This window comes from Lepidochelys kempii, chromosome 15, assembly GCF_965140285.1.
Source record: "Lepidochelys kempii isolate rLepKem1 chromosome 15, rLepKem1.hap1, whole genome shotgun sequence".
Taxonomy (NCBI): domain Eukaryota; kingdom Metazoa; phylum Chordata; order Testudines; family Cheloniidae; genus Lepidochelys; species Lepidochelys kempii.
In genome coordinates, this window is record NC_136394.1 from 30,854,252 (window position 1) to 30,878,630 (window position 24,379).

The 24,379-nt window shown below is 46.3% G+C and overlaps 1 protein-coding gene across 2 annotated transcripts in view; it reads left to right on the forward strand.

Moving 5' to 3' along the window:
* Nucleotides 1-24,379, forward strand: part of MYO18B (myosin XVIIIB) — a 196,038-nt gene that overhangs the window by 35,251 nt on the left and 136,408 nt on the right. For both annotated transcript variants that reach the window (XM_073312543.2, XM_073312541.2), the window contains one exon: nucleotides 6,610-6,754. In XM_073312543.2, coding sequence (XP_073168644.2) covers nucleotides 6,610-6,754 — 145 coding nt within the window. The remainder of the gene's footprint in view (nucleotides 1-6,609; nucleotides 6,755-24,379) is intronic.

A 24,379-nucleotide genomic window follows, 5' to 3' on the forward strand; every position in this document is an offset into this window, starting at 1 on the left:
TGCCCATGAAGCCACTCTAAGAAGGAGAGAGAAGAACCAGAACTGGTTGACTTTGCTTTTGTTTCTCTGCGCCGGTGGGGAAAGCTGCCGAGCTTGCTGATCTCGCAGAGCATGTAGGGATTATTAAGTGTGGGGAATGAGGGGAAGGTCCTCCAAGTTTCCTGCCTATTGAGAATAAACTCTTTTAAATAATTCGGCCTTATTAACGGGGAGAGAAAACCCCAGCTGTGCCACTCAGCCGGTCACTGCACCAAAGGACATGATGCGTTGCCATGCTATTGCAACATGCTATGCTAAACACGGCAGATTGAAAGAGAAATGAGGCATCAGGTATTTCAGAGGCATTGACTTGCATAAAATCCTGAAGATTGAGTCTGTTTCTGAAAACCGTGGTTGGGTTTAGGGGAAATGACACTACATTACAGGAATCTCGTAATAAAACAAAGTAAGTCAATTAAAAAAACCACCAACAGCTCCCCGCCACTCCCTTTTTTCTAACTAAAGCCTTTCCTGCAGTTTATAGTTTGTACAATGAGAAAGCCAATGGCCAAGATTCCTAAAAGTGCCTGGTGATTTGGGGTATCTCAGGTTTTGAATGGCCAGTCTGAGACACCTTTCCGTGGGCCTGATTTTCAGAGGGTGGGTGCTTAGCACGTTTTGAAAACCAGGCCCCTGTAAGTTGTCTCAAAGAGGGTATCTACAATCACGGAGCGATTTTGAAAATCTTGGCTGACCTGCTGGCTGATCATCACAGAGATATGTTGCCATCAGAACTGCAGAACTTTAAAGGCTGCATCTGGAGCACTGAAGAATTTTTCCCATTTTTTATCATAATTTGGATGATGGTCACCTTCAAAGTGTTACTTTGCATGAAACTTGCAGGGATCCATGATGGCTATTTTCATAAAGTTCACATGTGAATGTCCACGTGTCGGAAGCAAAGCCAGTGTCACTGGAACATGGATTTATTTAACTTGAAACTTATTTAATCCACAGAATGATTCACACGTGTGCTTGAATTATTGTTCATCCTGCTGTTTGTTTATACCAGTCCCAGTGATGCTCTTTGCTGCAGTTTGTTTTCTCCCACAGTAATTTGTCTGTCTACTTCGTATTCTCTTCTCTGCTTTCAAGGCCTTGCATCCTTCTCCTTCTACCAGCTCCTTTGTCATATCACGGATTTCTCTCTAGTCAAGACAGCCCAGCTCCAGCCACATGTTTGGAAAAATGGCAGACTTTAACTGGGTTTTCTCATCAGTAGCCTTATCATAGGCAACAGCAGCACAAAGACCCATTAGATCAAACAGTCTATCCACTGCCAAGGCAGGGGCGCTCCCTCTAGACGCTCCCAAGTGGTTTTTTTTTTTTGCCTTGGGGCTGCATGTGTCTGGATTGAAAATCCTCTTTAAAAGGAAAAGTTATGTGACATCACCAGCATCTGCATGGCTCTCCCAGGGGTTTGGTGGTGGTTGTTTTTTTTTTTTGTAACAAGAGAGAGGCACCAGCGAAATTCCTCCCTGGTGCAACTCTGTTGGTTTCAGCAGAGTTGCACTGGGATGAACCTGGCCTGACAGTCTAGGGTAAAGAAGAGTTTAGAAACTTAATAAGGACTGGAGCAAAGGAGGATTGCAACCAGCTGTGGGATGGTGGCAGCAAGGAGAAGTCTGCTCTCCTGCCCTTCTCTGGGGTTTGACATGAGACAGGCAGCCAATGGCTTTGCTCCCAGGATTTTCTTGCGGGGGCAGGAAGGAGTGGAGAATGATACTTACAGTGCCATGGGAAGCTTTTTGTAGGCTGACACAATGGAATTAATACACTAATGTGTAAGCTGCGGATGCCTGTAGTAGGCACTTTCTAGTAGATCATCATATGGAAATAAAGGAAGCTCACAGAAGTTTTCCTGGTTAGCTTCTGTGACTGCATATGCAAGCTGCTATTCTTCCCATTGCCTGCACCCCCGCTTCCAGCAGCCTGTCTTTGTGCTTTGAGCCCCTGCAGCAGCCTTAGCGATCCCTAATTGGCTCCTTGATCCTATATCAGCTTATGGGGTGGACCAGAAAGTGTCTAGGCAATAAAATGGCTCCTGAGCGAGCTGCTATGATGGCCCTGCTTCTCTGCTCCTGGAGCTCTGACTTGGATTCTGATCCTTGATCAACCTCCGGAACCCGAGCACAGGCCCTGATCCCTGGTATTGACCCTCGGCCCGACTCTGACTCCGGCTTGATCCTCAGTTTGATTCTTGACCCCGATACTGACTCTGACCCCTGTCTTCAGTTCCTGACTCCCACGTGCCTGCCCACTTCCACCCAGGATCCTAACAACTAGGGACATGGGTCTGACAGCTACAAAGGGGTGAGAAAGAACGTAGGGGCTTCGTGCTCATGAATAGCCCACGATCTTTGCTTTATTTTAATGCTCACTGCTCACGAAGCTTCTCCCCAGTTTTCTGTTTGGGGGTTTTTCTCTCTAGCAGGGAGGTGGAGGTGGAAGAGGACAATACTGGGGTTGCTCCAAGCCAGTGAGCTGCTGCACCCTCTTGCTGCTCATGGCAGGGAAGCAGCTACCTCCCCTACAACTTGCCAGCACTGCCTGTTTTCCCAAATTTTTCTACTTGAAACCCATTTGCCTGCTGCCATTGGAAGCGGCCCTTGCAGGGAATCCAGTCCGTGCTTATCCTGGGTCACTGGGGCTTAGTTTTTCATTGTGGGTGACAGGAGCTGGAGCCTGGTCACTCAGTTGCATGTGAACCCTGCCTGCTGCATCCATTGGGGGACCTCGCCACCTCTGGGCAAGAAGTGACGAGGGGTGGGGTGGGGGGTTGTTCCTGTTTCCCTTCTAAATGGCTTTCCCAGCCTCTGCCGGTCCCTGAGGACTGCCTGGCTGACTTCTTGGACAGTGGACAGACCTGAACAGGGATATAAAATATGGTTCCCCATACAGCAATGCTGGCCCTGTCATGCTGAGATTTTGGGCCATTTTATTATTTTGATCTGGTCCCACGCTGCTGCTATTTGGAATGAACTTTCCTTGGGAGTGTGTGTATAGATAGTGTCTCTTTTGTTTGCTAAAGCTATTTCATTTCTGCAAGAAGCCAACCCACCATTTATTTATATGCTTCTTTAATCTGCATTGGAAACTCACTCACTCAATCTTTCACTGGCAACCAAGATTTATATCCTCAGTAGATTCTGTTATTTGGAGAAAGAGCCAGAATAACCTGGTGATGGCGTTAGAATGAGAACATTCTAACGGTCTCTCCTCCCGGTTCTGGGCATGGAATGCAGCTCGCACTGTGCCTCTGTGGCACTCTCTGTTTTTCATCACAGTGTGGATTTTTTGCCATTCATTCCGTCAGAAAAATAGAAATATAACTTTCTCCGAGGCTCTGGCATTTGTCCATTTCTCAGTTCGTGACAATAAAGCTCCTGCTTAGATTTAACTTCTGGAACAGGGAAAGGGAATTCAGGTTTGTCTTATTTGTTAATAGTGCATCATGGAAATAAGATCTACAGGGCAAATAGCATATTGGAAATGAACGGATAAGGGTGTAGTTCAGGCTGGTGGGTAGGCTGAAGCAATTTAGCTGACTTGATATAACAGCAGGCTGGAGTATTTGGCAAGAAGAGAGAAGTCCGATGGTTAGATTCCAAATTGCTGTGGCAACATACAGAATTATATAAATTGTATGAAAATATAAATCAGCTGATTAAATCATTAAATCAGTAACCATCCCTCCTAAATACAGGGTTTAAAACAATCACACAAAACATTTAATTAAAATCTGTGACTAACTGTGCATTAAAATTACAATTTTTGTAGCATTGGAATTGGGTAACACATATATTTAATAATAATTGTGTAACTAATCATAATAATTTTCACTTCTCTGCAAATCCCAGTTGCAGATACTGTGCTGAGAAGAGTCGATGATTTTTCCCCCATAGATTCATAGCTTTTAAGGCCAGCAGGGACCACTGTGATCATGCAGTTGGCCCTTCTGTGTATCACAGGCTGTTGGACTTCCCTGAATCAATTTCTGCGTCAAGTCCAATCGTTGTGAACCCATGCATGGAATTAGGTGCCCAGGCCAGGTCAGATGGGGGTGGAGGTGCTGCCCCCTTAGACCCAGCAGACAAGAGGTTAGGGCACTCAGCTGGGAGGTGAGAGACCTGGTTCGAGTTTCTGCTTTGAATAAAGCAGAGTGGGGATTTGAACCTGCCGCCCTCACCTCAGGTGAATACCTTCACCTCTGGGCTATCGGGTATAAGAGGAGCAGCTGCAGCACGCCTCCTCCAGGGGTGCTGGTTAGGTGGACTTGCAGCCTGCATATGGCATCGGGCCCCACAATGAGCTAGCGAGGAGAACGCCTCACTTGTGAATCTGTCTGGGGCTTAGACCCATCCTACGTGGTGAGCAGGTCAGTGGTGTCAGAACTTAGATACCTTTGCACATGCCCATTGGCAGAAACAGGTGCCTACAGGATTTCACTGGTGGACACTTAAGCACCAAGGGAATTTAGGTGCCCATAGGGTGAGGTGGCAGCTGAGAGGTGGTTTTGTGAATGCCAGTGACACCGAAGGGGGCCGTTAGGCGGCTCAGTCCCTCTTGTGAATCTAGCCCCAAGTACGGATATTACTGGTTGGGACTTTGTTTTGTTTGCCCATCACAACCGTCATCAAGTCACGATGGCTTACCTCTCAGCAATCACTACTGGTTAGTTCTCAAGCCCCCAGTGCTGAGGCAGAACCAAGTATACCTAGACCAGTGGTGGGCAACCTGCGGCCCGTCTGGGTAATCCGCTGGCGGGCTGTGAGACAGTTTGTTTACATTGACCGTCTGCAGACACTGCCGCCTGCAGCTCCCAGTGGCCGCGGTTCACCGTTCCCGACCAATGAGAGCTGCGGGAAGCGGTGTGGGCTGCAGGTTGCCCACCACTGACCTATACCATTCCTTGACAGGTGTTCATCTAACCTATAAAACCTCCAGTGACGGGATTCCACAAGGATACCACACCTCTCATTGACTTCAGTGGGTGGTCAGCACCACTCAAAATCAAATCTATGGTTTTTAATCATGTACAGCAACCAGGAGCCTTTCAAAAAAGATGGGTACAGCAGTTTCTTTCTCTGTGAAGAGCATAAGTAGGATTAGCTGCATATAAGGAGGGTAGTTGGATTCTGAAGGGTCTATTAACCGTGGTGAAGATTCCTGTACTAAAGAGGCAATGGTGCTGGGTTCAAAGGTGTCTGGCCAGTCCCAGGCACTGTCTTAGCACAGCTATGAGTGCGGCTGGCTGGAGGACTGAGTAGAGAAGGGCAAGGATAAAAACCTTACAGCTTCATTCCCCTGAGCGGCAGAAGTGCATTTTGGAGTCCAGATCCGGATCTGACACTTGTAACTCTTTTCTCACTCTCCTGCTGTGATGGGCTACAGCCAAACCCTGGCTGAGGCCTGTCCTGGTCTTTGGTGGGAATTGAGATTCAGAACGGCAATGTGCAGCCCATCCCTCACCATGGCAGATGGGAAGTTTTGGCAATGTCTCCCCACAAAACACGCCGCATGTGCTTTCCCATGCTCTGAACATTAGCAAACTGACAGTTCAGCAGTGAAGCCAGCCAGCCCAGGGCCACCAGGGCCTCTACTACATGCCTAGTGTTCGAGGTGCCTGCTTGAATCTGCATAGACATCTTCCAGCTCTAGGGGGAATCACTAACATGCTGAGCTTGGTGCTTGCGGCAACGTTCCATTCAAACGCTCGTGCCCAGTTTGCGCTGTGTTTGGCAGCAGAGCCAGTCTGAGGTGAAGACCAAACCGACGACAAAATCCAAGTCGGCAGGAATTGCCCTGGGCTTGCCACCGTTCCTGCCTGTCCCTCCTGCACTGAATGAGACCTGACTGCCCAAGGCAGGACTAAATGTGCAGTTGCATTAGCAGGCAAAGTGCTGGGTATATGAACCTCCTTCAGCCTGGGAAGGAGAATGAGCACAAGTTCCTTCGGCACCAGGGCAGGTTTACTCAGATGGCATCTCTGCACATACCAGGCTAATTGCGATCTTTAGGGCTTGCCAAAACTTGGAATTTCCACTTTGAAATTGGTTTTCATTCTGATTCAGAATGAAATAAAAACAATTCAAAATTTCCCCAAAATTTCATTTTGGATCAATTGAAACATTTTGTTTAGATACAATTGAAATGTTTTGTTCCATTTCCAACTTTTAAAATATTTATATTATAATTTATACTATTTATAAAATAAATTTTGAAATGGGAAGTAATTTCAAAGTGGAAAATCAAAATGCTCTCTCTCAAACTTATCAAAATTCTTTTTTTCAGTTTTTTTGACCCAGAACAAAATTTTCTCCAAAACAACATGTTCCCATGAAAAGCTTCATTTAGGACATTTTCTGAAGGAAAAATGTTTGGATGGGAAATTTTCGAGCATCGCTAGTAATTTTCCATCATTTCCTCTCTTGGCATTCTTGGTACCCTTTTTAATTTCCCACCAGGGTTGAGTCTGAGTATTTGTGTTTTCAAGAATCCCCTGCTCTAACTTTAGAGACAATTACATTTCTCTTGTTGTTTCTCCCCCTCCCCTCCACCCCCCTTTAGACTGAAGAGAAGCAGAAGGCTTCTGTGGCATTTGTCCAGCTTCAAGCTGCTATGGAGACTTTGGGAATCACGGTGGATGAGCAGACTGCCATTTGGCGTGTGTTAGCAGGGATCTATCACCTGGGAGCAGCAGGGGCATGTAAAGGTAAAGGAGTGCTTGCACCTCTCGTCTTCCTTGTTTTCCTACAACTCTTACCAGGCTGCTGCTTGTGCAGCGGGAAGAGGAGGGGGAAGGCAGCCCAGACAGATACAAAATTTGACCTGAGAAAAAAAGCTGTAATTAGATTGCATAGACCACACCTTACAGTCTAACTAGATTTCAGTTCATTCCTCCTCTGCTTCTGTGTGCTGGTCTTTCTGTGAGTTTCCTGCTTTTTAATTGTGAGGTCACAATGACAGGAATGCAAGGTGGAGGTGGGAGTTCTGTCACTTGAACTGAGACAGACTTCAGCTCTCAGTTACATGATCATCCTGCCATCTCCCTGACTTCATTGGCTACCAGGGGGTTGAACAGGTGTTACTGTCTCAAAGTAAAGAAACAAAGGGCTACGAGCTGGGCCGGGGTGATAAGGCTCAACACAAACTGCATGCTACAGATTATAGATAACAAAAAGAATGAGGAGTACTTGTGGCACCGTAGAGACTAACAAATGTATTAGGGCATAAGCTTTTGTGGGCTAAAACCCACTTCATCGGATGCATGCAGTGGAAAATACAGTAGGAAGACACACACACACACACACACACACAACATGAGGAAATGGGTGTTGCCATACCAACTCATCAATTAAGTTGGGCTATTATCAGCAGGAGAAAAAAAATTTTTGTAGTGATAATCAGGATAGCCCATTTTGAACAGTTGACAAGAAGGTGTGAGAAACAGTAGGGGAAAAGGTTTCAGAGTAACAGCTGTGTTAGTCTGTATCAGCAAAAAGAACAGGAGGACTTGTGGCACCTTAGAGACTAACCAATTTATTTGGGCATAAGCTTTCGTGAGCTAGATGCAGCCTAATGCAGATACCACTCTGAAACCTGTCACCAGAGATAACAAAGGCATTTCTTTTGGAGATCTCCATAGCAACTCCTAGATAATCAGCCACATTGTGGTGTTAGTTAGCAGGTTTTGGTACAGGGCCCAACTCTCCCCTCACACAGTTTAAATCCATGGCATCGTGCTGGTGTACAACTTGTGTGAGTGAAGAGTCAGGCCTAAAGAGTCCATTGTACTGTGTCCTGGGTTCAGAGACTTTATGTTCTGGATAGTAGCATAGCCTATACCTTAGACAGTTACTTCTAGTCCCATCATTCATCCCTTTCCTAGGCATGTTCAAAAGTATACGTTACTTTTCTCCAGAAACATGCCATTCCCAAAGCAGTGGGAGTATGAAATATGTACTGCCTTCTGTTACAAACCTGTGACGTGCACAGAACCAGGAGCCCAAGTCCTCAGCTGCTGTGAATCAGCAAAGCCCCATGGAAGTTCAGTACCGGAGTCAGGGGAGCGACACAGAGTTACGCCTGCTGAGGACTTGACCCGTACATCTCCAGCAGTTTGCCACATCACATGACTTAAGCATTCAGGAAGTAACACCTACTAGGAAGACTTTGCCACTGGTTCATCATTTGTGGGAGTTCCTTGTTAATTATTTGGGACCTGAATGTTGATTGTGGGGCAGGGGAGGGGAAGACACAAAGAAAGGCTACTGGAGGAATTCTCTGGAATGTGTTACTTCCTTGTGCACCCTACCAAACACAGCCATCAGTACCATCAAGTGGTCCAGAGAAATCCCATTTATTTCTCTCAGCCAGGTTTTGCCAGACCCACCCATTATACTAACCCCACTGCCTCTTGTCTCCCTTCCAGTGTTCTGCCAAGTTTGGGAGGATCGGTACACATGTATGGAAATGAATTGTCTTCACTGAGCTTGTTCACATTTATGGCCTTTGTCTTTGACAATGAAGGTAGTTGTTCCTCCTCACCCCAAATTGCTGTGCCTGTCATTCCTTAGCATTTTACCAGTGCTCCAGGGAGAGAAGAGGCATGGTCACTGAAGGAATTATCCATCCTGGCTCGTAGTATCCTACGGTGGTTGTGTGGAGCTGCAGGTTCAGTTAGCGATTATTTTAGCTTCTCTAGAATGTCTCATGTAATTGAATTATAACAGTAACAGTGTGAAGGAAGATTATAAAGACATCATTACTACTTGGATACAGAAATTGTCTTTTCCCTAATGAAGTATTTAAGCTGTGTTCTAACCTATTCTAGAGACAGCCACACATGATTTACACACTTCAATTTATAGGGGTTTAATAATGGGTTGCTTTAAAATCAGCCATAGGCATCAGTAGAAGTCTCTGCAACATATCATAACACATCTCAGGGTAATTTATGCCATTCATCATTTATTAATTATTTTAAAAGGATGAACTTTTTCATCTCAAGTGTGTTCTCTCTCCCTCTCCCCACTCCTTTCCCACTTGGTAAATCTGTTAGCTCTATTTCTCTACAGAGCAGCAAAGTCTAGTCAGCAAGGACACATGTCTGACATTGATTTGAGCTCTCCCTGTCCTTTGGGACTAGGATCCTCCAGCCTCAGAGTTCCCAGCAAAAGACAAAATTGGAAACAGTGACCCCTCATTTAAAAACTAAAGAACTTAGCACAAAGCTACACAGGCAGATAGGTAACAGCACTGCCCAGGGAGTCGGATAGTGATAGAAACATTGCAGTCTTATTGTATCAGAGCTGACCAATGGTCCATCTAGCACTGTACCTTGCCTCTGCTTCAGAGGAAGCTTGTCTGTAACCCTGGGGAACTAGTGGATGAAGTATGCACTGAACCTTGAGGGATTCTATCACTTGCACCTTTATAGTCTTCTGAAGAAATGATGGGCGGCTCTTATTGTCCATCTAATTGGCTGCTCCTGAAGACGTCCTGTTTAAAAAATGCTGCCCATCCATTCACAGTTCTGAGTAACAGCTGTAGAGTAGGGAGGGGTGCAGTCTCTGTTTTAATCGAGTGATTATTGTTTGGGAAGGGGGAAGGGAAGGTTTGTAACCGTCAGGACCTTGGGGGAAACTCACCCTGATTTTTTAAAATGCTCTCAGTTTGGAACTGAAAATCACTTAATGCCTACACAGCAGTCTCAGAATGGCCTTGTCTTCCACTTTAGTTCTTGAGGGTCACAGCTCTTGAGCCAACTACGCATCCCTGTCAGAATATACAGAGCAGCATATCTACTTTACGAGGATGGGAAAGGCTTTACAAATTTCCTCCTATCATAGCTGGAGTTGATTTACTCAAACTTATTGAACTTTCAGCAGGGGCCTTTTGTCCCCTGTGTCCTGAGAGTCAGTTTAAGGTCAAGGGACTCCTGTGTTTGAAAAATCTTGTAGCTACTTGGGCAAGAATTGGAGTATTTAATAACAGTCCCAGACAGGGCTTGTGACTTCTCACAGAAGTGACTCAGATACAGGATTAAAACCCAGAGCATGTCTCAGCTCCACTCACTCTGGTATCGATTCCCCTGTCATGTGTCAACAAAAGGAGAGAAATGAAAGGAAATGTGGATAAAAAATGAATCAAAGCCAGTTGGAGGAGGAGTCTCTGAGGGGCACTCTTTTAATGTGGTTAAACCTATCACCCTGATAGCCATCTTTTCCCTCCCCCTTCTCATGAACTTTGAAGTTATGTATTCGAAATCCTTTAAGGCTTTTGGAAACGTCACCAAAGAGAGCTCATCCGCGCCTTTTCCATTCACGTTCCTGAACGCAGCCAGGCACTGCAGCCTTGTGGAACAGCAGGAGTAGCGGCAGCCTCCCTTATCTCAGAAACAAAGGCGCTTAACTTGTGGCACACACTGTAGTCACCACAGGGGGATGCGGGATAAATCATTTGCTTTGCAGATTGTCACAAATTCAGTTTGCCCAGGAATACACACGAATAGACAAGTGGCATCTATTGCTGCTTGAGAATGAGAAACTAGTTTGTAGCTCTAAAGACAACAACAAAAGTAGGACTTCAAATGCCTGCAGCATTTGGTGTCAGCTCTTCTTGTTGCCTTTGAAATACCGTGACATTCCCTTTGTGGGAAACGAGCATGACATCCAGAGGCCAGCAGGCCTCCCAGAGGCCCATTCACCTAGGCATTTTCAGTCCCCTTTGTGTGTCCCAGTCTCTTACATGTTTTCGTGTATTCACTATGCTTTAAGCAGGAAGGAGGTTTCAGGTGCAGTTGGAGGTCTGGAGTCAGCCCATTCTCAGTCTGTCAGTTTTGCTGACTGGTATAAAAATCACAGCCTCAATGTTCTCTGAGCTAGGGCTTCCCACAGCTTACTATTAATAAACATGGCTGTGTTTCCATGGGCTGTCTCTGAGGGGAAGTCCAGGGGCTGTCCCTGAGATGAAATCTTTCTTGAGGTGTTTCTGTCCCTGTTGCAGCATACTGGGCATTGTTCTCTACCCTGGGCACTCTCTATCTCCCGGAGGTGCTGAGGGTGCTCCTCTCGAGCACTCTTAAAGCTGCATCCTTTGTGGTTGCTAAGCACTGAATTTAAACTTCAGGTGCTGAAGAAAGGGATTAGGGAGCCCTCTTCGGCAGGGATTATTAGGTGGCATTGTACAAAGCCAGTCCATTTTCAGTTTGTCTGCCAGGTTCCATGGCCTTGGTTGGTGTCTGTAACAGGATGTTCTGCTTCTTTACGGGCAGAGGCTTGGGGCCAGCCCACCCTGTTCATTCATTCAATGCTGCTACAGCGGGGACAGATGTCCCCTATAAAGAGTGGGGCTGTCATTAAGGTGCAGGAGAGAGGAGTTTCCCTGGAGTGACTGCCTGGGTCTCCTTGGGAGGGGAGCATTGGGAACCTGCTGGGGAAAGAGGACTGGGAGGCAGCTCTGGGAGGCAGGACTCGGCCTAAGGAACCCTGCAGATCCTGGGAGAAGGTGCAGAAAGCATGCAGAAGGGGTGCCCAGGAAAGGGGCTGGATCGATGTCTTCCTGTGGTTAGTAAGGACACGAAGAGCCCATTGTTGAAGATCAGCATGGAAAGGAGTAAATGACCCAAGTTTTTCCAGCAGACTGATCCTGTTTGAGACTGCTGCCTCAGTTGCTCCCGCCACTTCCCCTTTGGAAAAGTGAGCTGGCCCAGATCTGCATGGGACAGAACATTACTGAACACCAGGAAGGAAAATCTCTGCATCTGTCTTTTCAGTGTGTTTATTCACTTTTTTAAATATTAAGAAAAGTTATTTTTACGCCTGGAACAGCCCGTCATGGCAGGACTTTGCTACAGGTTTACTTTGTAGTCTTTGATAGAAGCAGTTTATTTTCAGAGGAGTATATTCTGCACAGAATTGCACTCCACTGAAGTAAGCAAGGCATTATGGAACGCTGTTTGATCTCTTCCTTTCTGTCTATGAATGCTTTGAGAACATCCCCAGACATCCATGCCTGGCACATGTCAGTTAACAGAGTGTATTTCACTCTTTGTTCTGGGAGAGCTGGAAACTGTTCAGTGCCATTCTGTACGTCAAGTACAGCTCTGTCTAGAAAAGTGATTAATATTTCCACTTTGTTACTGCCCTAGCCTGCTTTCTGCAATTACTCTGGATCATAGCCGCATGTTTCATGAGAAAACATTTCTACCACCAGCCCTGTAGAACTCAGTGGGGCTATGGAAGAGTGAGCTGGTTTCCACACTTTCTTGTGTATCACAGAGAATATTGCCAGTAAAATTCTGCTCCCAGAACTATCTATTGGACATGAGGAGGAGGAGGATGTGCAAATCGGGAGGAACCGAATGTGGTTTTCAGGTACGGAGATTGGAGGTGCCCGTAATGAGAAAAATCTTGCTTTGTCTGATCCAGGAGTTTTGGGATCTCCACCTAAGTGCTGCAGAAGTTAGAATTCAGGGCTCAGACTTGTATCTGCATCTTAATAGCAGTTCGGGTCTCGTGTCTGAATCAAACTGTTTTTGTGCTATTTCTATCAGGGGAAGGGAAAGGAAACCTGTGATTAGTTCTCCTGAATACATTCATTGGAGGTACAGTCCTAGATTATATACTGAAATCTAGGCTTTAGATTATCTGCCTAGGTATGTACTTATTGTCCTAGTCCCATTGCTGTAGTATCTGAACACCTCCTGTCTGAGGCAGGGAAGGATTATTATCCCCATTTTACAAATGGGAAACTGAGGCACAAAGAGATTATGTGACTTGCTTCCGGCCACACTGGAGGCATGATGCAGAGCCCCCCACACCTGGATCCATTGATGTGAAATAATCTCTCAAATGCCTAAAGGGAGAAGTGACTGGCAGTGAAAATGAGCTATAGAAACCCCACCTGAATACCTCTTTTAGCTTTTTAAAATGGAAAGTTTCCAGAGTCTCTCAGAGCCATTAAGATGAGTAGGGTAATGGGGATGTCAATCAGAATGTTAGAATGAGGGCAGCTTGCAGAATCAGGCAGGCGCTAATTACCCAATTTCCTGTGAACACATGGCCCGGTCTTACTTATCTCATCCTCACCAGTAGTAAGAAAATCCTTAAACTTGCGTTACAGCTGCTGTTTTACGGCCGCGGAGATGTAGTGACCTTTCAATAACTGATGTGGAAATGACACTTTCTTAATTCCACCTAGGCTCAAAACCCACATTTACCCAAATTTGTCATTATTGTGGGTTGCTAAAAGGATGAGGTCTCCTGAATTATCACGGGCTGAGAGGCTGCCCTTTTGTGATAAATGCAATATCAGATGTATACCCAGGAGGGTGGTAAGGGAAGAAATCCAGCATGTTTTGGTGTCATCTTTAGCAAGTTTCAGAATGTTTATCGTTGTCCCAGCTAAAGTTTGGCAACAGCTGTCATCTATGCAATGGGTGGGAAACTCCAAATGAAGAGAAGAGCCCAGTGTGTGAGAGGCTGGGTTTTGCATGTAACTTCATAAGACTTTATACAGAGGCAATTCTTCCCCTACCAATGTTTTCAAAGAAATGTTTAAGGCTTAAAATCTTGTTTTAAAAACAGTTTTAATCCTGTTTGCTGGAAAGCCAGTGCCAGGTTCCTTCTCCGCCAGCTGAATTTCAGGAAAGGGAGAGGAGAGCCACTGACTTGCTAGGAAGCATGAATAATCTCTAGCTTTCTCTGACTCCCTGAGCTTCTTGCACAAGTGCCAGGGCGTTGAGTGGGGCCCAGATCAGAACAGTGCTGGAGTGGAGAGGGCAGATTAGGGTCCTCAGGTCCAACCACACCTGGCCTTGCAGTTTTCATTCTGGCTCAAATGCAGCCTCAGTGAGCTGAAGTCTTGTGAGGGCAGACAGCTGATACAGTGAGATTTTTTTTATTTTTTTTTTACCAAAGTCAAAATCTTTATAGAACAGCAGGAGTGTTTTCATCACCATCAAGATCCATCAGCCTTCAATTGTGGGAGGATGGGTTTTTTTTGTTTTGTTCTGTTTTTGTAGAGCTCGCTCTCCTGATGGTGATGCTAGAACATTAACATTTGGCTCAGCTAAATCATATTCTGCTGTGTCTCATCCCATTGCAACGTCAGTGAAAAGGCTAGCTACCTTTCTGGCTGGGGAAGGGTTCTCCCTGCTTCCTGGCATCATTCATGAAGAGGCTGCTTTGAAAAATTCCATCTAGGCCTGGTGATTAAATCTATGAATCTCTCCATACATTCTCACATATTCCTCTCTTCGCACCTGGGCTTTCTTCCTTATGTTTTTTAAAGGACAGGAGCATGTTGTGTCTCATCTACAGGGTGCAGTGAAATCATTCCTGTCTTATACGTTGCAAGCTCTGAAATAACAAATCCACACAGGCTTCATGGGAAAGGTCTTAAAAACCACCTGAGAACAATCTTAGTGGATTTGTGGAAACCTGCCGAGCGCAGCGCTGAAAGGAAGGGGATTCTGAGCTTGGCGGAGCTGTGTGGCACAGAGATCTCCAAAGAGCATGGCAAGGAAACTCACTGTGCCACAAGTACTCCTTTTCTTTTCACTGTGTTTTAGGTTTTTCATGGCAATCCCGAATCTCAGCTTGGATTAGTGGAAAAGTTTGCTGAGGTATGTGAACCTGGGCCTCATTCTGGGTCAAATGTGCACTGCCTTTCCCACCTGTGGCAGAGGTGGGGTTGGCTGTTTAAGATTTTGAGTGGGAACCATGCAAAACTCCAGGACTTGGGTGGAGTTTGTGCTTTGAGTCATTTGAAACATAAAGTCCAACTCAGGAGGTGGAAGGCCCATATAAACAAAATCCAAAATACAAGTATGGGTCAGAAACCGCCGTTAGTCAATAGCTATAGATTGGATAAAGGGTTTTATTTGAACCTGCCACCTTGAGTGCCCTTATTCTGCCCTGCCTGCTATCCAGAGAGAGGGCATCTGGAAACAGTGTCACTGCGGGGAGCACACAGGTCATTGTGGTGGTGGGTCTCTCACATTCCTCTGCTGTGTTTGCACCGAGGGCGGGTACTGGTTATACCTGAACCTCTTCTAAGGGGGCACCTTAGTGTTTCACAGCATGAGAACAAAAGCAGAGAACTATAGGAGCAGTTGGAGAATTGACAAATCTGCTGGTTTGCAAATAGCTCTGATAGATTAGAGCTCACTCAAGCCCTGGACTGGTGTTTACTGATCAGATCTGCACTCGCCAGATGTATTATCATCTGGGTGAGAAATATATCAAAGCTGGAAATCAGAGTGTGTGCAGGAAGGGAATGCAGCCGGAAGCTCCCCCTAATCCAGCGTACGCCCTCAGCTACCTCCGCTGGCCTGGCTCTTGGAAAGCCTCTGGCTGTGACTTAAAACATCTCCCTCTGCTGAGACCTCACACAAAGGGGGGTGACAACAGCTCCACCTGTCCTCCCTCGCAGTGCACCCCCCTACACAGGTATGGAATACTCTGTGGGCCAGATGGTGGCCACACCTTGGGCCGATGCAGCTCTGCACTCATCCTTGAATCCTCCGCAATGGGTGAGCTGCAGCAGCAGCCCTGGTGCTGTTCCCTCCTGAAAGGGGCAGGGAAGGGGAAAGAACAGTGAGTGGATGCTCCCCTCTCCTCCGTACAAGCTGGAGCAGCAGGGGTGCTCCTCAGGAGCGGAGGCCCAGGGCTGGTGTAGCTGCACCACCCAGCTCGCGCAAGGTCTGTAACTTTGCCACAATGTCACCCGACACAAATATTTTTTCCCAGTCCAAACAATATCGTTGGTGGCCCCGGCTTGGCCAGGCCTGAGGATTCCCACTGTGATGCAGTCAGAATACGTTCTCATTTCCTGGGCTGTTGTAGTCGATGCGGTGAGCTCTACCCCTGGCCCTCAGCTTCACTGGCTTTCTCCTTGTCTCTGAAAGACTTTAGCTGCCTTTCCTTCATCCATTCCCCTTTAGTCCTACGGCCTGGCCGTTACTATTGCCAAGATACTGGTGGTGCGGAGGGGTCTGACTCCAAAGGCTTGTTACTATTGACATTGTTTCTCCTTCCTGTGATTGTTTTTTTATTGTTAACATGGCTCCTCAGCCGGGGCAAGCTCTCTCTCCTCACCTGGAGACTTGGCATTATCCCTTCAGCATTCTGACATCTTCATTACAAACTGTCTGCGAAATGCAGCCCTAATGGCAGATTTCTTTCATTATGCCATTACACGGCTCTTCCCATTGTTCTATATGTGCGTTAATGGGTCGTACATTAGCCCCGGGGTCAACAGAGAATAGGCTGCAGAATTTAGTGGAAGACAAATAAATTAAACATCCAAGCAGGGATCAACCCTCCCTGTCCTCCCCCACCCACCCAAAGCCATGAAAATGGGCATCTGGGTTAGTCCCATTATCAGTAATAAACAGAAAAGTTGTTATAAAATCGGTGGAGAAAGTGGCCGAGGTGACAAGCTGGCTCAGCTGCTCACTGGGCACCGTGGTTGAACTCTCCTTTCACAGAGCTGTGGAGTCCTACAGCATAGATGAGTGGTATGTACAGCGAGAGAGACATTATACCAATTAGCTGGGGGTTTGAAACAATAGCGAGCGCCCCTTACAGGCTGCAGGTCCCTCTTAATGTTATGTAATGTTTAGAATGAGATGGCCCCGTGGACTGCCAGTCCCACTCTAGCCATGAGTACAGAAGCAGAATAGTAAAATAAATCCATCCCTTCGCGGGAGCCATCCTATCTCTGCTCCATCCCCAAATTCCTGTGATGTGTGGACCCTATCCATGGATTATGGCACAGGGAGGAAAGTGTCTCTCATAGAATATCAGGGTTGGAAGGGACCCCAGAAGGTCATCTAGTCCAACCCCCTGCTCGAAGCAGGACCAATTCCCAGTTAAATCATCCCAGCCAGGGCTTTGTCAAGCCTGACCTTAAAAACCTCTAAGGAAGGAGATTCCACCACCTCCCTAGGTAACGCATTCCAGTGTTTCACCACCCTCATAGTGAAAAAGTTTTTCCTAATATCCAATCTAAACCTCCCCCCCCTGCAACTTGAGACCATTACTCCTCGTTCTGTCATCTGCTACCATTGAGAACAGTCTAGAGCCATCCTCTTTGGAACCCCCTTTCAGGTAGTTGAAAGCAGCTATCAAATCCCCCCTCATTCTTCTCTTCTGCAGACTAAACAATCCCAGCTCCCTCAGTCTCTCCTCATAAGTCATGTGTTCTAGACCCCTAATCATTTTTGTTGCCCTTCGCTGGACTCTCTCCAATTTATCCACATCCTTCTTGTAGTGTGGGGCCCAAAACTGGACACAGTACTCCAGATGAGGCCTCACCAATGTCGAATAGAGGGGGACGATCACGTCCCTCGATCTGCTCGCTATACCCCTACTTATACACCCCAAAATGCCTTTGGCCTTCTTGGCAACAAGGGCACACTGCTGACTCATATCCAGCTTCTCATCCACTGTCACCCCTAGGTCCTTTTCCGCAGAACTGCTGCCTAGCCATTCGGCCCCTAGTCTGTAGCGGTGCATTGGATTCTTCCATCCTAAGTGCAGGACCCTGCACTTATCCTTATTGAACCTCATCAGATTTCTTTTGGCCCAATCCTCCAATTTGTCTAGGTCCTTCTGTATCCTGTCCCTCCCCTCCAGCGTATCTACCACTCCTCCCAGTTTAGTATCATCCGCAAATTTGCTGAGAGTGCAATCCACACCATCCTCCAGATCATTTATGAAGATATTGAACAAAACCAGCCCCAGGACCGACCCCTGGGGCACTCCACTTGACACCGGCTGCCAACTAGACATGGAGCCATTGATCACTACCCGTTGAGCCCGACAATCTAGCCAGCTTTCTACCCACCTTATAGTGCATTCATCCAGCCCATACTTCCTTAACTTGGTGACAAGAATACTGTGGGAGACCGTGTCAAAAGCTTTGCTAAAGTCAAGAAACAATACATCCAGTGCTTTCTCTTCATCCTCAGAACCAGTAATCTCATCATAAAAGGCGATTAGATTAGTCAGGCATGACCTTCCCTTGGTGAATCCATGCTGGCTGTTCCTGATCACTTTCCTCTCATGCAAGTGCTTCAGGATTGATTCTTTGAGGACCTGCTCCATGATTTTTCCAGGGACTGAGGTGAGGCTGACTGGCCTGTAGTTCCCAGGATCCTCCTCCTTCCCTTTTTTAAAGATTGGCACTACATTAGCCTTTTTCCAGTCATCCGGGACTTCCCCGGTTCGCCACGAGTTTTCAAAGATAATGGCCAATGGCTCTGCAATCACAGCCGCCAATTCCTTCAGCACTCTCGGATGCAACTCGTCCGGCCCCATGGACTTATGCACGTCCAGCTTTTCTAAATAGTCCCTAACCACGTCTATCTCCACAGAGGGCTGGCCATCTCTTCCCCATTTTGTGATGCCCAGCGCAGCAGTCTGGGAGCTGACCTTGTTAGTGAAGACAGAGGCAAAAAAAGCATTGAGTACATTAGCTTTTTCCACATCCTCTGTCACTAGGTTGCCTCCCTCATTATATGTATTATATTATAGTTATATGTTGTTCTCATATAACTAACTCCTGGGTTTCCTCATGGGAAGCCAGTGCAGGTCCTGGAGCACTGGGAGTTGCTCTTGGTATGAAATTCCACTTAATAAACAGCAGCTGCAACCCTCAGTTTCTGGATGGTCTCAAGGTGTAGCACAGAGATCCCAGCTTGAGGGGGCAAAGCTCCTGAATGAGCAAGAAAAGGTTGCACCATTCTTAACTGGCACTGCTGAGTAAAGGGCTCTTGGGTACAGAAGCTACCTGGACATCCAGCTGCAGTGCAGGGTCTGGCAGTGTCCCCCACGCTTCACGCCTGTGCCACGAAGGGCTGTCACAACCCCCGAGTCAGGAGCACTGATATATGTCCTGGTGACTGCTCTGGCTGCTTCTCCCAACTCACTGGTGCCTGAGTCTCATCTGGATTGAGCCCCATCCAAGTCCCAAGATCATCTAGACGCTGGGTTATACAGTCTGCTGGACCAGACAAGTCAGGCCATGTTCCCTCACTGCCCCTCCTGGCATCCTCCTATGGGGCAGGTGGCAAAGCAGCCCCCTATGACACCTAAAAGCAGAGGGGCAATTGCCCAGTTACCCTCTGAGCCCTCTCAGAACCAGAAGTTTCATTGTCATGAATGGCCAGCCAGGGGACTGAGTGAAGTAGCTTATTCCACACAGGGGCTGATAAAATTTCCACCACTCCCCTGCCACACTCTGGCGTTACTTGTCTTTTCAGTTACTGTTTTATGCAGCCTCCTTTGCAATGGCATCTAAGTGCAGCCAGCAGAACAAATGCAGCAACCATGAGCCATCTCAGAGGAAACCGGTTGACATGTACAAACTATGGCCCTGTCTATGCAGCAAAACAATGTGTTTTCCACTCCAGTTAGCTCAATGAACACTCCTCCCCACAATGCCTCAGGTACATGAGTTATCACCTTTAAGATCATCTAAGCTGGCCATGGATGCAGCCTTGCTGGATGCTCAGAGGGGTTTCAGTCCAGTTAAGCCAACTTGATTGGAATAGACACCATTTCTGCCCATAGGCCAGTCAGGCACAGTGTTTAATCAAAACCCTTCAGAGTCTAGCATGCAGTGCATGCTGCCCAAAGTGCCCTGATGCAGGGCTCTGGAAGGCTGCTGGGTGTGGGGATGGGGACTCATGCAGGCAGCAGCTATCTGCTGGAAATGTCATACTGCTTCTATGGTGTACACGCACATGCTTTTGCTGGCCTGGCTACGGCCCAGCCCCAGCGACCAGAATTCCATTTATCGAGACTCTACTCCTTACCGTTCCTTTTCAGATACATCTCCTGCCCTCGCTTTCCCTCATCCACATAGCGAGCCAGATCTCCAGCTGGTGTAAATCGGCATTGAATTCAATGGGGCTGTGATGATTTACACCAGCTGGGGATCTAGCCCTGTTAATGTCAGTGGAGTTGTGGCTGATTTGCACCAGCTGGGCATGTCGCCCCTTGGCATCGCATCCCAACAGCATCGTAGAATCATAGAAGTGGAAGGGACTTCTAGAAGTCATCTAGTCCAGTCTCAGGGCAGGACTAAGTATTATCTAGACCATCCCTGACAAGTGTTTGTGTAAGCTGCTCTTAACAATCTCCAATGACCATGATTAACCACCTTGACAGTTAGGAAGTTTTTCCTAATGTCTAACCTAACCTGCCCTTGCTGCAATTTAAGCCCACTGCCTCTTGTCTTAAACTCAGAATTTAAGGCGAACAATTTTTCTCCCCTCTCCTTGTAACAACCTTTTATGTACTTGGTGGATGGGGGGGTGGGAAGCGGTAGACATGGTATACCTTGACTTTAGTAAGGCTTTTGATGCTATCGCACACGACCGTCTCATAAACGCACATGGCCTTCTCAAACTGGGGAAATACATCCTAGATGGAGCTGCTATAAGGTGGGTGCATAAATGGTTGGAAAACAGTAGTTATTAGTGGTTCATAGTCAAGCTGGAAGGGCATATCGAGTGGGGTCCCCCAGGGATTGGTTCTGGATCTGGTTCTATTTAATATCATTCATCAGTGATTTGATGATGGTATAGACAGTACACTTACAAAGTTTGCTGACAATACCAAGCTAGGAGGGGTTGAAAGTGCAAGTGAAATTCAATAAGGACAAATGCAAAGTATTCCACTTAAAAAGGAACAATCAGATGCACACATATAAAATGGGAAATGACTGCGTAGGAAGGAGTACTGCAGAAAGGGGTCTGGGGGTCATAGTGGATCACAAGCTAAATATGAGTCAACAGTGTAACACTTGCAAAAAAACCCCGCAAACATCATTCTGGGGTGTGTTAGCAGGAGTGTTGTAAGCAAGGCACGAGAAGTAATTCTTCCTCTCTACTCTGCCCTGATATGGTGTCAACTGGAGTATTGTGTCCAGTTCTGGACACCACATTTTAGGAAAGATGTGGACAAATTAGAAAAATTTCAGAGAAGAGCAACAAAAATAATGAAAGGTCTAGAGAACGTGACCTGTGGGAGATAATTGAAAAAACTGGGTTTGTTTAGTCTGCAGAAGAGAAGTACAGTAGTCTGCCTGACCTTCCCTAGGTATGGGGAATTAAGGAAAAGTTATGTACACAAAGCAGATGTTTCACTGGGCAGCAGCTTCTCAGAGCTCTCCCTGCTTTTTTGGTTCTCAGTGGGATTCCCATCTCCCACTTGCTGTCTCTGCTTTTAATTAGTCTGCATCTCTTCTAATAGCCTGGTAGCTAGGTGTTTCGTTCCCCAAGCACGTTCTAATTTCCCTTAATTGTTTCCCACATGCACTGATTAGAGTCGAAATGTTAAGCGTGCATGTTCGTGACTAACTCCTGATGTCTCCGGGCTCTTAATAATTATTAAGTCAATACACTGTTGGTGGGGTGAACTTCAGGAACTGCAGGGGGTATAAGGCAGGTGGCTGGGAAGGCTGATGTTTTCACCACTGAACAAAGTGATGCAGCTCTGCGTAGTTACTTCTGATGTAATTATCCACTTCCATTATGGAAACACCAAGTACAGTTTAAAATATCCAATTGCTGCCTACCCCATCCCGGCCAGGATGCCTATGGAATTAAGATGAACTTGGTGTATGCAGAGGCTTCTGAGTATGTGTGACAATGAGAGCAGCGAAACAATTGGCTTTAAGACAGCTGGTCTCATCTGTCAAGAGCCCTGTCTAAGGAACAGACGTTGCCTTTGAACTTGCAGTGCTGCTCCATGAGTTTTCACAGGCGGTTTGAGCAGCGTAGGGTGTTAAATCAGACTTGACTGGTAGATGCTTGAGGTGCACTCTCTATTAATATGTTTCTCTTGGATTTACATCTCAAAATTCCTGCTCTTGTCCCCGGACTGGTCACAGTTTGTCCCATTTTCGTTGTCTTCAAGAGTAACTCACCTCACGCCAGCGGCATGAACTGGCAGGATACTGCTGTGAGACGAGAATCAGAGCCATCCTGATTCCAGGGAAGTGAAGGAAGAAGGTAGTGAGTAACAAGCTTGGCCTTGGGGATGGAACCACTGGGTTTAGGCTTCTCCCAGGAATACATGGAATGACTTCGCTACAGTGCTATAGAAATACCACCCTATCGGTGCTCCAGAAATCTGCCCAGATTAGTGCCATCGTTTTGCTGCTCCACCATGTGCTGTTAATGCCAGAGCTTGTTGCAATAGGGATTTAGCATTAAGGAAAGGTTAAAAGCAATCGAAATCTTATTAGACAATTCCCACTTGCATAAGGAAGAAAAAATAACTCCATGTCTGGTCACCTCTGAATCATCTGGCTTTTCCCCGTAACTTTGCCATATGGTCTTCTAGGTTACCTGGAGACCACTGGGTTATGCTGTTATTACGTGACCAATGACGTGCCAGTCCCATGATTTAATAATAACAACAACAACATTTTCAAACAACAGAAACAAACAAAGCTCACATTCAAAGAATGAGCCAGGGGCCTCAATTTTATACTATGGGAATGGCCTAGGGCCTGTTCTATGGAATATGGTAGAATTTAGCTGATATTTTACCATGTTGGCGTACATGCTGTGTGCGTGCATGCATGTAAACGAGCATCATACTGACAGCATCGCTTCCTATTGCCTCTCTCAAATATGAAACAGGCTGAAATAATTACCTTTTACGTGCTGAAGTTCAGATGTTGTACAACAGGCGGATGACCTACCAAGGTGACTGCACATTGCTGTTTTTATTTATAATTTATGAAAAAGCCTGCTTAGCCCTACACACAGAACAGGCTGAAAATAGAAAAGAAAATTGCTTCAAAAGTCAATAGGCACAACACATGGAAAAAGTACCAAGCAAAGCAGGATTTCTATGAGGATTTTTGCGTGAATGTTAATTTGCTTATTCAGGATATGTCAATCAAGTAAAGTTGATGTGCCATTTAAGGAACATCTTTTAGTGTGAAAAGTAAGAGCAGTATGAAGAGTATCTCAGAACTTATTTACCATTTATTCAGATATGTTCCTAGAACAGCCTCCAGAGAGAGAATCTGAGGCATGAAGTAGAGAGTGGGTGGTGTAGATTAATAAGTTAGTAACATTTCCCTAACCTCAAACAATGTGTACATTATAGAACAACAGCTTTTGTCTCATTTTAATAAGGTTTAGTGTTCTCCCTCTTAGGGTAGCTACAAGATCTTACCAGATGAAGTAGCAGAAAGCAGGCCTAGAAAGAAGTCCAAATACTTCCAAAGTATCTCACGTGAGCTAGCCATCTTGTTATGTCGAGATAAACATTGTACTTATCTGTCCTGGGACCAGCACGGCTACAACAACACTGCATATGGTACATCATTGTGCTTATCTGTCCGTTTCTCCCTTCGTTTCCAGAAGAGGACACTAAGCAGAACTGCACAGAGTTTGCAGGTTTCAGTTTGAAAGAGAGATTTATCTAGTGCTTGGCTTGTGAGGGAATAGGTGTGAACAGCCCCCTCAAGCTTCCTTGGACATTCACGTCTGATTAACTCAGGCATCCTGGGAAGCAAGTCTTGTACATTGCAGTGTTGTTACACAAGGGTGTTTGTGCCAGAAAGGATGTTTGAAAGAGGAATTGACATAGGAGACGAAGGATGCCTTGCGGTTAAGGCCCTGCATGTGGAGTTAGAAGGCCTGGCTTCAATTGAGGAAGTCACGTAGACCTGATAGTTAAAGGTATTTAGATATTGCGCCGTTCAGTATTGCGACTCCTAACTGATGTAGCCTAAGTCTCACTGAAAGTCCTTGTCACAGATCCTAGCGAGTGTCCCTTCCTAGGTCGGCTGTGAAGGGAACCCAGGCCTCTGTGTGCTGGATCCCCTGGGCAGAGTTAAAATTCTACAGCTTGAACAGAGGCCAGCCACTGCCCTCATCGTGGGGTCCCGCAACACACTCAGAGTGCACGCCTTGATGTCTGAAGCTCTTTATCAGAATCAAAAATAAGGGAGAAAGAAATGTGCACAGAGAAGAATGGAGAGATCCTCTTGACTGTGCTTTGCTAATTGTTCACACTGTATCTTGGACCCAGCACTTCTACCTGGTCTGAGTCATCCCTTCACTTCCCTTTTGCATTCACTTTCTGGCCACAGATTATGGAAAAACCTAGTCTAATCTATCCTTTACGGCAACGATAAGTCCCTGTGGGACTTTGTCTGTCTCTTTCCTTTTCTGTTCATTTCAGCGCAGCTTTGCTGTTTTTCTGCCAGCTTGCTGTCACAGACGCATATATTTTCCGTCCGTTATGAAAGGAGGTATTCTGTATTTTGCTTCCTTATTGATTTTAATCATTAAGAT